The sequence below is a fragment of the Benincasa hispida genome, chromosome 3 (genome assembly GCF_027475165.1).
Source record: "Benincasa hispida cultivar pf3 chromosome 3, pf3_genome.v1.1, whole genome shotgun sequence".
Lineage (NCBI taxonomy): Eukaryota > Viridiplantae > Streptophyta > Magnoliopsida > Cucurbitales > Cucurbitaceae > Benincasa > Benincasa hispida.
The window spans coordinates 43,817,891-43,831,914 of NC_143480.1; the positions used below are offsets into that span (position 1 = coordinate 43,817,891).

Consider the following 14,024-nt stretch of genomic DNA (forward strand, 5'->3'; position numbering starts at 1 on the left):
CTTAGAAAAAATATGAAGCCAACAAATGAAATCTACGATAAGCTTAATTGGTTTTTAACCTTAATAACACATATTATATTTAAGCTGAAAGCATAATGACCAAAATGGAACTATCTCCAAAGTACACAAATCAAAATGATATTTTAATCTAAAATAAATAAATAAAGTTTAAATTACAAATTTTGTTTTTGAACTTTGAATTTTGTATTTATTTGACCTCTAAATTTTTTAAATTATAAATTTAATTCATAAAATTTGGTATTTTTTAAATGCATAAATTTGCCACTCAAAAGAGTAAGATTCCATTAAATGTGAAATTTATATTTATATTTACTGGATCAATTTTTTTTTTTAAAAAAAAAAAGGGTAAACAATCCTTGCATCTTAGAAACAAATTTTAATATATCAACTTATAGGATATTGATTTAATAAAATAAAATGTTGCAATAATGCAGTAAGATACTTTTAAAACACATCTAGAATAACATGCAAAATAATAATAATAATAATAATAATAATAAATAACTCAACGATAATTAATTTAACATTATTTTCTAAAGGTTGAAAATCTAGAATACTGCTACACTATTTTATAACCAATCACCATTTTTTTTTTTTTTTTTTTTTTTTGGTTTGAATGATTAGAATTCTTATTGACCTCCATGAAGGAAAATATCTACGCAGAAATTAAAAAAATAATAATAAAATAAAAAGGAAAATAGGAATCGTAAGTTCAAAAGATCAATCCAGCAGTCAAAGGTGCATGGTTTGAAAGTAATGAACCTGAAAAGGTGTCGGCTTTGAAACCTTCTTTGGCTGCCTGCCTGCCCATGACCAAAAATGGTTGCTGTGACCTATCGAACAAATTTCAACCTCAAAAGTAAGGATCATCTCCTCACTTTTTAACTATATATTTATCTTCTTAATTAAAATAAATAAATAAAACTATTGTAGACTTTTTTTAGGCACCCATGAAGGAGGACAAAAACGTCATTTTAAAAATTATATTGGAACGTGAGAGGCATTTGCCTTCCAAAATTTGTTGTAAACCAATTATATAAATGAATAATTTTTTTTAATTCATATTCTACAATTTTATAATTAAAATTCCACCAAGCAACCCTTTCCCTCATCCTAGTCTTTATTTATAATATTTTTTTCTGTATTAAAAATACCATTTTTGTGTTGTATGTAATATTTGTTCGATTTTAATAATTATAAATTTGTTAAATAATAATAAGAATTTTCATATAATAATAATAGAACTAAATTAAAATTTTATTAAAAATATATAAACTCAAATAAGATATTTAAAAATTATTAGATGATATAAGATTAAATTTATCTTCACCCATTAACTTAAGCATTGGGGTTAATAGCCATCTCATCTTAATAATTTGGCTATTTAGACTTTTGTCGTGATGTAAACTTTACATCGAAAAATCTCAATTTGAAGACATTCAGAATTAATTTGAATTGAAATTTGTTATATAACAACAATGATTTTCATGCAAAGAAATACAAGAATGCTAATAGATGCTTTTTTTTTTCTTCTGAAAATTATCTATAATAGACTAACTTTCAATTTAAAATATATCAAGATATAAAAAATGAAATTAAATAGATAAAAATATAGGAACTAAAATAGAGTGAAACTCAAAATGTAGAAATTATAATGATATTTTAACTCTAGAAGAGATGAGTACAATGATATACATACATATTTACTACTTTTTTTGTGACATTGCACTATAGGATAAATCTATCTATCTCGTGCAATGTTAGTTCATATACTCGCTCTCATCCACATTGTTTTCTATTTTCTCCTCTGTCATTATTTTTAGAAATTTTACCTCCACATTACCTATCAATTTTTTAAAAAATTTAATAAAAATAAAAAATTTGATCCATATATTTTTTTAGTCACTAACACACTATATACTAATTGAGTTAGGATCATTTTGACATTTATGTCACTTATGGTCTATTTAATAATATTTTTGTTTTTGTTGTTTTTTTTTTTTCATTTTTTTTGTTTCTTTTTTCATTCCCTCTATTTAAATAGGAAGACAAAAAAGTGCATTTAGTAATCATTTATTTGTCTATTGCACCCTGAAATTTTAAATAATAAAAAAAAAGAGTAAATATAAAAAAAAAATTGTGTGTTATGTTTATTTTTTCGATATTAATTTTGTATTTAGAAGTAAAAGGAATAAAATAATATATTTATTAAAGTTTGGGAACATAACTCGAACATGAATAAGAAACAATAACTTGATCTACAACATTTATTGTACTAAACCAATAATGATATATGAGTTTTCTTCAACACTCGAACTTTATTTCATAAATACCTCTAATTTTTCATTTGGAGATTAGAAAATCGAAACCAAAATCATTGAATTCTAAATCATGATTAAGCAATATATCGAAATATAATCTAGTTCCACTTGAAAAAGGAAAATAAGAAAAAGAGAAAAGCAATATCATATCATATGAAATCATAAGGCATTTAAAAGCTCCAAGTAGAGGGAAAGATTGGAATATTAAAAAAGAAAGAAAAAAAATACTTATTGTCCCTAAATTTTAGATATAGTTTCTAGTTAGTCCCTAAATTTAAAAATATTAAATATTTAGTATTTAAGTTTTGAGTTTGGTTTCAATATAATCCATAAGTTTTAAAATATTACAATTTTACTTCAATTTAGTCCCTATATCTAAAGATTTACACTTTTAAACTCGATTATTCACTAAATAGTCACTTTTCATTATCAGTATTAATCTATATTAATAAATTAAAAAATATTAAAAGAATTATAATGAATTAAGTTTCACTATTTTTTATCACATTTAAAATTTAATTTAAAATTTTACTTCATAATTATTTTTAATTAATTAATAGAATTTGAAAAGGTAAAATATTGAAACCTAAGAACTAAATTGAAACGAAACCCAACTCTCAAGCGTACAATTATAACAATTTGAAATTTCAGGACTAAGTTGAAATTAAATTCAAAATTTAAGGACAAAATGTGTAACGTTTGAAAACTTATAGATCAAATAGAATCCTACACTTAAAATTTAGGAATAAAAAAATATTAAAAAAAAAAAAAGAAAAAAAAAAGAGGTTATGATGGGAAGAAGTTAAATTTGAGATATCTAATCAAGAAGTTAGTGGCTGCCTGGTTGGACTTAGGAAACAGCTTAAATATTTTGACTTTATTTTATTTTATTTTATTTATTTATTTGCTGCTCAAAGCCAAGGGGCAGAGAGCCAGAGTGGTGTATTGAAGAAAGGGTTTGTGGTTGTGGGTCTCTACCACACCAACACAGCCAAAGGAATAATTGTATAAAATAACAAAAGTCCTAATAAAAACGAAGATAAAACCAAGCAATTATCTCTGTCACTCCCTAAAAATATTATAATTTTGCATGAAATATAATATCATGTAAAGCCAATTTGGTTTATCAAAGTCAATTTGTCCTTTCTTACTGTTTGCCAAGAGAGAGGTAGCGTAGAAGGTTTAAGAATAAGGTCAGAGAGAGAGAGTAAAGGAAAAGGATTATACAGATTGGTATTATTTGGCTTCATTTCACTTGCTTTTGCTCTGAAGGGAGTATTTCATTTTCTGGTGAAGATTGAAGAAATCCCTTCTCTTTTTCTGTTTCAATCTGCAACAGAAAATTGAAGATTGGCTCAAGAACTTGTTGAGTTCTTTGAAACTATTACTGATGATTTTTTTTTTTTTTTGTGAATTTCAGTTCTGATTCCTGTTGGAGTTTCGTCTCTTTAATGCTTTTTCCTGCATAAATTGAAGGATCTGGATTCTGTTTTTAGGTTTTGACTCTGATTTTTTTCTTTGTGGGACTCGCCTTTGTGTTTCTGGTCTCTGTCTTGACTTTTCCATAGAGAATGTCAATTTCGAGTTCATTTTCTAACATTCGATGGGAACTATTTGTGTTCGATGGTTTTAGTTGAATTCCTCCGTGTTGGGGTTTTGCATCTGTAGTCGAATTGTTCTGAAATCCCTTCCATTTCTGGTATTTTTGAAGTGGGGTTTCTCTGATCTGTTTCAAGATCCCTTCTGATTGCCTTTTGGGGGTCTAGGGTTCCAAACTGAATAATTCTTTTTCCAATTCTTTTTTTGAATTTGATGGGCTAGAAACCCTCCTTTGTTGTTATTCTTGTCACAAACTTTTGCTTGTTGATCTCTCTTGAGTTTTCTTTTGAAAACGAGCTTAAATGCATCTTTCACTATGGAAAAATCTGTCTCATTGCGCTGCTGCTCTATTAATGGACAAGAAGGGCCGAAGAAGAGATGGGTCTGCCACTGGACATGATTCCAAGAAAAACTCGTCAATTCTTCGAAAATTGCAAGAGAATAAGCTCAGGGAAGCTCTTGAAGAAGCATCTGAAAATGGGTCTCTCTTCAAATCGCAAGATATTGATGAATCCGAATCGCTCGGCGACCAGGATGACGGCGGCGGCTTGGGCCGGTCGCGTTCGCTCGCTAGACTCCATGCGCAGCGGGAATTCCTACGCGCCACCGCCCTCGCCGCTGAGCGAACTTTCGAGTCCGAAGACGCCATTCCTGACCTCCATGAATCTTTCTCCAAGTTCCTCACTATGTACCCCAATTACCAGTCCTCTGAGAAGATCGATCAGCTGAGGTCCAACGAGTACTCGCATCTCTCTTCAAAGGTATGCCTCGATTACTGTGGCTTCGGACTTTTTTCTTACGTTCAAACACTTCACTATTGGGAGTCCTCCACATTTAGCTTGTCTGAGATTACTGCAAATCTGAGCAACCATGCTCTTTATGGAGGTGCTGAAAAGGGGACTGTTGAACATGATATAAAGCTTAAGATTATGGACTATTTGAACATTCCTGAGCATGAGTATGGGCTTGTGTTTACTGTGAGTAGAGGGTCGGCTTTTAAATTGCTTGCTGATTCATATCCTTTTCATACCAACAAAAAATTGTTGACCATGTTTGATTATGAGAGCCAATCCGTGAGTTGGATGGGTCAGTGTGCCAGAGAGAAAGGTGCAAAAGTGTATAGCGCCTGGTTCAAATGGCCATCCCTGAAACTCTGCTCCACTGATTTGAGAAAACAGATTTCAAATAAGAGGAGAAAGAAGAAGGACTGTGCTACTGGTCTTTTTGTGTTTCCAGTTCAATCTAGAGTGACAGGGGCAAAGTATTCATACCAGTGGATGGCTCTAGCACAACAGAACAACTGGCACGTGCTTCTTGATGCTGGATCTTTAGGTCCTAAAGACATGGATTCCCTTGGACTGTCCCTTTTCCGGCCGGATTTCATTGTTACATCATTCTATAGAGTTTTTGGATTTGATCCAACCGGTTTTGGATGTCTACTAATCAAGAAATCAGTAATGGCAAGTTTACAGAATCATTCTGGGAGTACAGGATCAGGAATGGTGAAGATAACTCCTGAATATCCTTTATACCTGAGTGATTCAGCTGATGGTCTTGATGGATTCGCTGGGATTGAAGGTGATGGAGACTCTGAGAATGTTGATAAAGCCTCTGAAACACGTCAAAAATCTCAGCTGCCCGCTTTCTCGGGTGCGTTCACATCTTCTCAGGTCAGAGAGGTATTTGAAACTGAGATGGATAGTTCTGAGAGAGATGGTACGAGCACTATATTTGAGGAATCAGAGAGCATCTCTGTTGGAGAGGTGATGAAGAGCCCAGTATTCAGTGAAGACGAGTCATCTGATAATTCATTGTGGATTGATTTAGGCCATAGTCCACTTGGGTCTGACAATGCTGGCTTCAGCAAACATGAAATTGCCTCCCCATTGCCCCCATACTGGTTTGCATATCGAAAAAATAGGCGACAGTCACCCAAACCGACATCGAAAATATACAGCAGTCCACTTTATGATGACAAAGAAGTAAATTCAAGGCCAGGTGATGAGAGAAATATGCTGTCATTTGATGCAGCTGTCATGTCAGTTTCTCAAGAGCTTGATCGCTACAAAGAGGTTGGTGGAGGTAAAGATTCAGTAATGAGCCCTGCCTCACGGAGTGGTAAAAAGAGTTTAGAGCATACGAACCTGATGGAGGTAGACAAAACTAGCAAGACACTATCAAATGGTATGTCAGGTTGTGATGTCAAGAGATCTCATCTTGGCAATTCAACTTCTGGATCCCAGCAGCATAACTTAGAGAATGGTTCAACCTCTGAGATCTGCTCAGAGATTAAGGAGAGTGCAATAAGACGTGAAACTGAAGGTGAATTTAGGTTGCTGGGATGCCGAGGGAATAGATTTGCTGGTGGGAGGTTTTTTGGAGTAGAAGAATCTGAAGTGCAGAACAAGGGAAGAAGAGTCTCTTTTGGCATTGATGACAATGGTAAAGAGCACCAGAGCTGTAATTTGGAGCCAGGTGAAACGTCGGTTACTAGCTTTGATGATGATGAAGGTACCAGTGACGGTGAATATGGTGATGGACAAGATTGGGACAGGAGAGAACCTGAGATTATATGCCGCCATATTGATCATATTGATTTGTTGGGTCTCAATAAGACTACTCTCAGATTAAGATTTCTGATCAATTGGCTTGTGACGTCACTACTACAACTTAGGTTACCCGATTCTGATGGAAGCAGCAGAGGAAATCTTGTTCAAATTTATGGTCCTAAAATAAAATACGAAAGGGGTGCTGCCGTAGCATTCAATGTGAGAGACAAAGTTAGGGGGCTAATCAACCCAGAAATTGTACAGAAGCTGGCTGAAAGAGAGGGTATATCTCTAGGAATTGGTTTCCTTAGTCACATACGTATTGTTGACAATCCAAGACATCATAAAGGTTTGAATCTAGAAGACACCACCCTCTGCAGACCAATGGAAAATGGCAAGCTTGGTGGAAAGAGCGGGCTCATGCGGGTTGAAGTCGTGACTGCTTCTCTGGGATTTTTGACCAATTTCGAAGATGTCTACAGATTATGGGCTTTTGTAGCAAAGTTTCTTAATCCAACCTTTATCAAAGAGGGTGTTCTTCCTACAGTTGAAGAAGGTTCAGAAGTATAATACCTGAAGCAACAGCTATTGACAGAGTAGGTACAGTTTCAAGAGCATGTCATTTGGACAAGGGGGGAGAGAGTATCTGAAGGAGATAACTCAACTCAAAGCATCAAACAAAAAGGCATCCCGAAAACGATGGAAAGTGCATTATCTTCCCATCCTTCTCGGATGCTTTGATCTTCACTTACAGCTCTCCAGCACAAGCAGATGAATTCTTATTTTTACTTGGATTGTTCTCTTTTTGAGTTAATTTCTAGTCTGAGCTTCTGGAGAAATTGTTTGATCTCGAGCAGCCACGGCACCGTGATCTTGCTGGTATATAGCTCCAGATAAGCTCAAATTCTTGAATCTGTGTAAAAGAAGTTTAGCTTAGAATTATGCCTGCTGTATTTAGCCGATGCTCGGAAAGTTTTTTCATTTTCCGTTTCGTTTTATTTTCTGAGTTTGCTGCTATTTTTCCGCTCTCAATGGTAGTTAATGTCAATCTGAGCAATGCAAAGACATGTTACGGACTTTGAACAAACCTCTATAGAGTGGTTCCTTTCTCGCTGTTCTCTTTTTTTTTACATAATATTCAAGGTGAAAATAACTGATGGGAAAATCTTAGTGATATCCTCGTATATATTTCTTTAAGTTGGTGAAATGAATAGTCTTGAAAAAAACAAAAGTGAACTTTGATTGGCGGTTGGAGCAGTGATATTTTATTCTGACCTTATGATACAAATAACCATACGATAACGATCGATACCTAAAAAGACTTGAAGGTCATCTCCTTCTTTTGGATAATTATCGCAATGGGCCACATCCATTGAGTCTTGTTTGCCATGGGAACTATGGTAAAAAGCTTGAGTCATCATTCATGGGACAGTTGAAAGAGTTCATTACACAACTTCAAAATGATGAATCCATAATCTCCTTTTTCTTTTCTTTTGTTTTCTTTTTTCCCCCTTAAAAATTATCACAAGGATTCAATTGGCTCGGCTTGTTTGTTATGTATAAGTTGAATTGGTTTTAGTTATTTTAAAAGATCAACTTGAACCATAAATTTTTTGAGATGTAATTTTGACTCGAAATATAGCCAATTTATGAGATTAAATGAGTGTTACAATTTTAACTTTGAAGCTTTGCAAATTTAATTCTTTATTTTCCAATAAAGAAGTTTTGCAAATTTAACTTTTTAATAAATTATTGCTCAAAACATTGTTAAATATTATTCCTCTTGTGCGTTTATTGAATTATTAATCGAGACAAAATTGATAATATTTTAGGGGAAAAATGGCGTTAGATTTATCTTTTTGTTGTTGAAATCTATGAATTTTAGCAAAGTTTTTCAATAGCTAATTTCCATACTGGTCAATTTTTTAAATTTGGTAACAATTGTATAAATTTGGGGTTCATTTTTTATCATTTGAGGGTTCAATTTCTATTTCTATTATAAGTTCAACTGTCCAATTTTAATACTTGTATAAGTTTGAAGTTTAATTTTTAAAGTTGGAGAGTACAATTGCAACTACCACCATATTTTTTGGATGATTTTTACAACTTGTCCTTAATTCTTATATGAGCAACATCGATTTCAATTGACTTTTTGCATGGTTTAGTAAATCTCAGACGAATATGTCAATTTTGAGCTTTGTAGGTTTAACATTTTTTGGTCGGATCAAATGTATATTAGAACATAACAAAACGTTGACTTTGACCAAACATCCTACTCCATTAAAAACAGCTATTTGCACGCTTGTTGCATTATTCTTTCACATAGATTTTCATTTTTCCATTTTCTATTTCAAAAAAGGGTTTTGTTTTGAATAACATATTGTATACTAAACATTCTCATAAATAAATATAACAATTCTTTTTTTAATAAAAGATTTGAAGATCAAAATGGAGCTGGAGTCAATGCACAAAATGTATATATAAAATAAAAGTAACAATAATTAAAATTTTAAAAAATACAATAAATGCTCCATTTGAGGTACTAAAATAGATATGACGATATTTAAGAAGAGAAGGGATGATTTATTAATTATAATGAAAATGAAATGGAGACAGGAGAGGATTGACATTAAATTGAAAATATTTAAATAAGATAATTAAAGGGGCAATAATGAAGTTGACATGTAAAGATAAGAAAGTGTGATCCCAACATAGAAAGTGACAGAAACCAAATTAAAGGGTTTAATGTTGAAATACATCACTAAAAGCCTTCTTTGGTTTTGATTCCTTTTGGTGATCAGCCAAAGTCAATACCCCAATCAGCACACATATCATTCAAAATCTCTATCCTTTGACAGCTACTATATATTGGGGAATATCTTTTTTTTAATCACCTTCAGGCCCACTTCATATTATATATCCACAAACATTTATGGTTAGACTATTATTTGATTATTATAAAGGAACAAAAAATATATATATGATAAGACTAAAATTACTCAATATGCAGAATCAAACATGCAATGATCTATAAAACTTATAAATCCAAAATAAATATTAATAGAATAATTACATAAAAAAGTAATCAAAATATGACCACAATAAACGATAGAGTTACTTATGTAAGATGAACATAGTTCAACGAAACTATGTATATTAAACCTTTTAATTTGATTTATATGTAATGATGTTGAAAGTTCAACTTTTACTTTTTCAACTAAAAAAGTATAGGAGAGAGAGTTGAAGATTGTATATCACATAGTTTTTTAAAAAAAAGAAAAAAGAAAAAAGAAAATTCTCTCTTTTTATTATTAAATTATACATTTACTAATTTTTTTAAACACTATAAAATTGATTAATGTTCGTTGGGCTTTAAAATGGATAATAATGTCTAAGAATATATATTATACTATGTTTCTGTTTATTCTATTTCCTTCTACTAACACCATTAATTGAAATGCTATACATGACATGCTCATTTGTCAGCCCAATTGTTTACCATTTCATACCAACAGATAACAATTTAATTTCATGTTTTAGCCTTTATATATATATATATATTATAGAAAATTTTAATTAATTTTCTACCTTTTACATTTTTTTTTCATAAACTTTTTAAAACTTTCATGATTTTCAATGTTTGTATTAGTTAGAGGATGTCCCCTTGGAGAAAATAGGGGTGAGAGTTTATCCCATTAATCTTTTTTTATTATTATAATAATTCAATGTTAGGTTGTTAATATTAATATTTTATAAATATTATATTTAAATTAAAAAATTTATTGTTTAATGATCTATATGTTTGAATTGAACATTTAAACTTAGATTACATATATCATTACAACAAAAATTGTATTTATCGACGAAACTTCACGATGAAAATCATTTAGATGCAATCGACGAGTCAATTCACTACGACGAATTACTTTTTTGTCGCTTAAATCTTGCGACGAAGAGCAAATTCATTGCAAAACTTGCAATTAAATTCTTTTTGCCACTTAAATCTTACGACTATGAATCGATTGATAAGTCCAATACCAATTTTTTATTTTTGTTGCAAGGTGCGACGAAGTTTCTTTTGCATCCCAATATTGCTTGCAACTATTTATATCTTCGATGCAAGATGCAACAAAAATATGAAATTGTCGTAAACTTAAAGAATAAAAATAACACACAGGCGACAAAAGGGTTTTCATTTTCGCCCTTTCGCCGCCCACCTTCTTAAAACTCCATTTTAGGTTTCCATTTTTCACAATGGGCATATAGTGGTGATTTTTAAGGTTCAAGGGTGCAAATTCTTCCATTTTTATATAGAGAGAGGGGAGATTCTTCCATCTTTAGAAGTGAGATAGGTCTTTTTTTTATTTTTAGGAAGGAGTGTGGATTTATTTGATTTTAAGCTTCTTTTAGGTTTTGTATTTAAAGGTATTTCTTCGATTTCAAATTATTTGTTTCATTTTCTTTGTGGGTTTCTCTCATTTTAAAGTTTTTTTTTTTTTTGTTTCCTTTTTATTTAGAGAACATCATTGGAGCATGGACTGTTTTTTGGTTAAGCATTTGGAGCTATGTAAAACTGCATTATGTGTGTTTTTAGTTTAAACTTTGTTATTGAAAAAAATAGGTGTTATTTAGAGTCTATTTACGTGATTAAAGTTTTATTTAGAACCTATTGTTGGAAGAAAGTGTGATCATTTAGTTTACTATGTGTCCAAAGTATGATTATGGAGGTTATTTACGTGGTTAAAGTTTGATTTGAAGCTTACTGCAGAATTAGAACTTTGTTATTGAGCCTTTTGAAGTTTAATACTTGATTTTGAGTGTATTATATGTTTAAAGTATAATTTGGAGAACTTATTATATGATTTAGAACTTATTATGTGATTAAAACTTTGTTACTGATCATCTTGATTTACTTATGCTTAAGAATTAACTTATGACTTAAGTTTAAGATAATATATGTAGCATATGTTTGTGATGATGAGACTTTCTTATGTTTATGTTTTTTTTTTTAAAAAAAAAATCTTATGTTTAAATAATAGGAAAATTTTGTTATTGTGATAGTAGATAATTTATGATGTGATTCTATTCGTGTTTGAAAGGGGAGAGGGGTTGTTCAGTTTTTAAGTTGTGACAGTAAATTTTAATTTGTGATATTTATGCTTATTGGCTAGTATCTTAAATAACATTTTCATTCCTAATTAGTATCAAATTGTTACAACATATACCTGAAATATGAAATTGGAACTAGACTACTACTTATGGTTCATTGTTTTTTATTTAAGAAAAAAAAATCTTTTGTAGAGTTTCCAACTCTACTTATGGAATTGCAAGTAAGTAAGCCTTCAATATGGATGGGAAATTGGAACTAGGCTACTACTTATGAGGTTTATTTATTTCATTTGAAGCATTATTTATATAAACAAAGTTTTATATGGAGCTTATTGTGTGATTAGAAATTTCTTATTCAACCTTTGAAGTTAAAGGTTAGATACTGATCTTACTTTCATAGTTGGAGTTCATTTATATACTTTTTGTTTCTTTTGTTTAGAGACTCCATTTGTAAGTTGGTTTTCTTCTTGGTTAAGCTATCTGAAGGCATGTACAAATTTGCATTTGATTTTTAGCATCCGTGCATTTAATTTTTAGTTGAAACTTTGCTATTGAGCATGTTGATAAAATACTTTGACATTATTATTTTTTTAAATCATGAAAGAAGGATCACTCAAATTATTGAGATTTTAGAAAGATTTATTGTAACAAGTTCATCTTTCAGTAAGGTATTTTATCACTTTAAACTTTATGTACATACACACACGTATATATTGATTATATTATTGATTGTGACTCGACGACCGGTTTACCAAAATGAGGATCCCAAATTGCATGAGCAATCGGTTTTACATGTAAAGGGTCCTATACCCATGCTTCAAAATTGCCTTACCTTGCTACATGAAACAAATTTCTGGAAGTCCATAGAAAAATTATTGCTAATTGTCTAAAATGAGAAGTAAAAATATTCTGATAAAGACGTTCTTTAGTAATATCATCATGACTTTCGAAGTCATGCATGGTAGCAATACCAAACCAAATACGACGAATAATGGGGTCCTGAGCTAAGCCTTGGTCAAACCTTATAAATCTTAGTGCTATAATGCCTTTCAAATCCTCCTAGCCATTATTCGACTACAATAATTCTTGCTAAGAAGAATGCCCATATTGTGGCAATTCCATCTAGAAGGTAATGGGTTACTCCGACAACACGTCCTTCTATTACTACGAATTGGAAGAGAGTATACAAATTTAGGTGGAAGTATAATTGCAAGATATCATGGATTAAGAAGAATATTTGATTTTTTTTTTTTTTTTTGGTGGGGGGGGGGGGGGGGTGTTGAAATTTTTTGATGTGGGTTGTGGAATTCGAAATTGGTCCAAGCAACTTTATTTTTGAGTATGTGTGGCAAGTTTTTGTTGCTATGAATAAGAGTTGCAAAAAATATTTAAATTTGTTGTGAAGAGTGAGATAGAAGCAGAATTCTAAATAGCATTTGAGTATTTATCTTTGATTATGTGTGGTCGAATTGATGTTGTAGTGAGTTTTGTGATGATTGGTTTAGACTTAGATTGTTGTGGCATATTAGTTTCGTGATCATTATGAACATATGGTTTGATATCTAAAGAGGTGATCAACATTTGTCGTGTCGATTTTAACTATGTTTCTGACACCTAAATATATAATCCTGACGGTATAGGGGTCGGGAAAAGTATAATTTCATGCTTGTTTTTCCCTTTTTCCTAATGCTAAAATAGGTCAACATCGGCAAATGTAACTCTAAAAGTAGGTCAAGATACTTTTTGTCGACGGTCCAATAGTAGATTGAGCGTCGGGATAAGTAACCATCTCTCGACGCCAAAAGGAACCGTTGGGAGAAGCTTACTTCTCCCAACAGTGAAAAATTATTCTTACCGTCAAGAGAAATAACTTTTTCCGATGGCATCTATTGAATGAGAAATTTTGAATCAATCACAAATTGCCACATTATTTACTAAATTAATGATGAAATTCAAAACAATTGAATTTGAGACTAATTAGAAGTTGGCGGATATCCCAAATTGAAGTTGAAGACATAAATTGGTGAATTCGAATGATGCCACATGTTTTCATCATGATCAATAGATTAAATAAAATTAATTTGGTCCAATTTGATATTATAATTTGGGCTAACGTCTAGTTGAGCTAAAAAAATAGGTTTAATTTGGCCCAAATGCGAAAATAGGCCCAAATCCAACTACTTGAGCCCAAGGACCAGGTCCATGGACTAACTAAACCCAAGCCCACAATGCCACTTGAAAACATTATAAGCAGAGAAGTTCTCTTCATTTGTGGGGGTGATAAATTCTACACTCTAGAGAGCCTAGAGGGAATTCTCTATAATCAGAAGACTTATTGACTTTTGAAGCTGACCACACTTGAAGTTTGAAGTCCTTTAGAGATACAAGCATTCTTCCAAAACTCCAAATTCAAGAACATCCACAT

At 31.4% G+C, this 14,024-nt stretch overlaps 1 protein-coding gene across 1 annotated transcript; it reads left to right on the forward strand.

Annotated features, from left to right (window-relative positions):
- The first annotated feature begins 3,326 nt into the window (after positions 1–3,326).
- On the forward strand, positions 3,327–7,577 carry LOC120073139 (uncharacterized). The gene has a single exon (XM_039025783.2). It carries the CDS (start codon positions 4,244–4,246, stop codon positions 7,058–7,060), a length of 2,817 nt encoding a protein of 938 aa, XP_038881711.1. The 5' UTR covers positions 3,327–4,243; the 3' UTR covers positions 7,061–7,577.
- The last annotated feature ends 6,447 nt before the right edge of the window (positions 7,578–14,024 follow it).

Coding starts and splice junctions, on each gene's coding strand:
- LOC120073139 (XM_039025783.2), top strand. CDS start 4,244: ATGCATCTTTCACTATGGAAAAATCTGTCTCATTGCGCTGCTGCTCTA.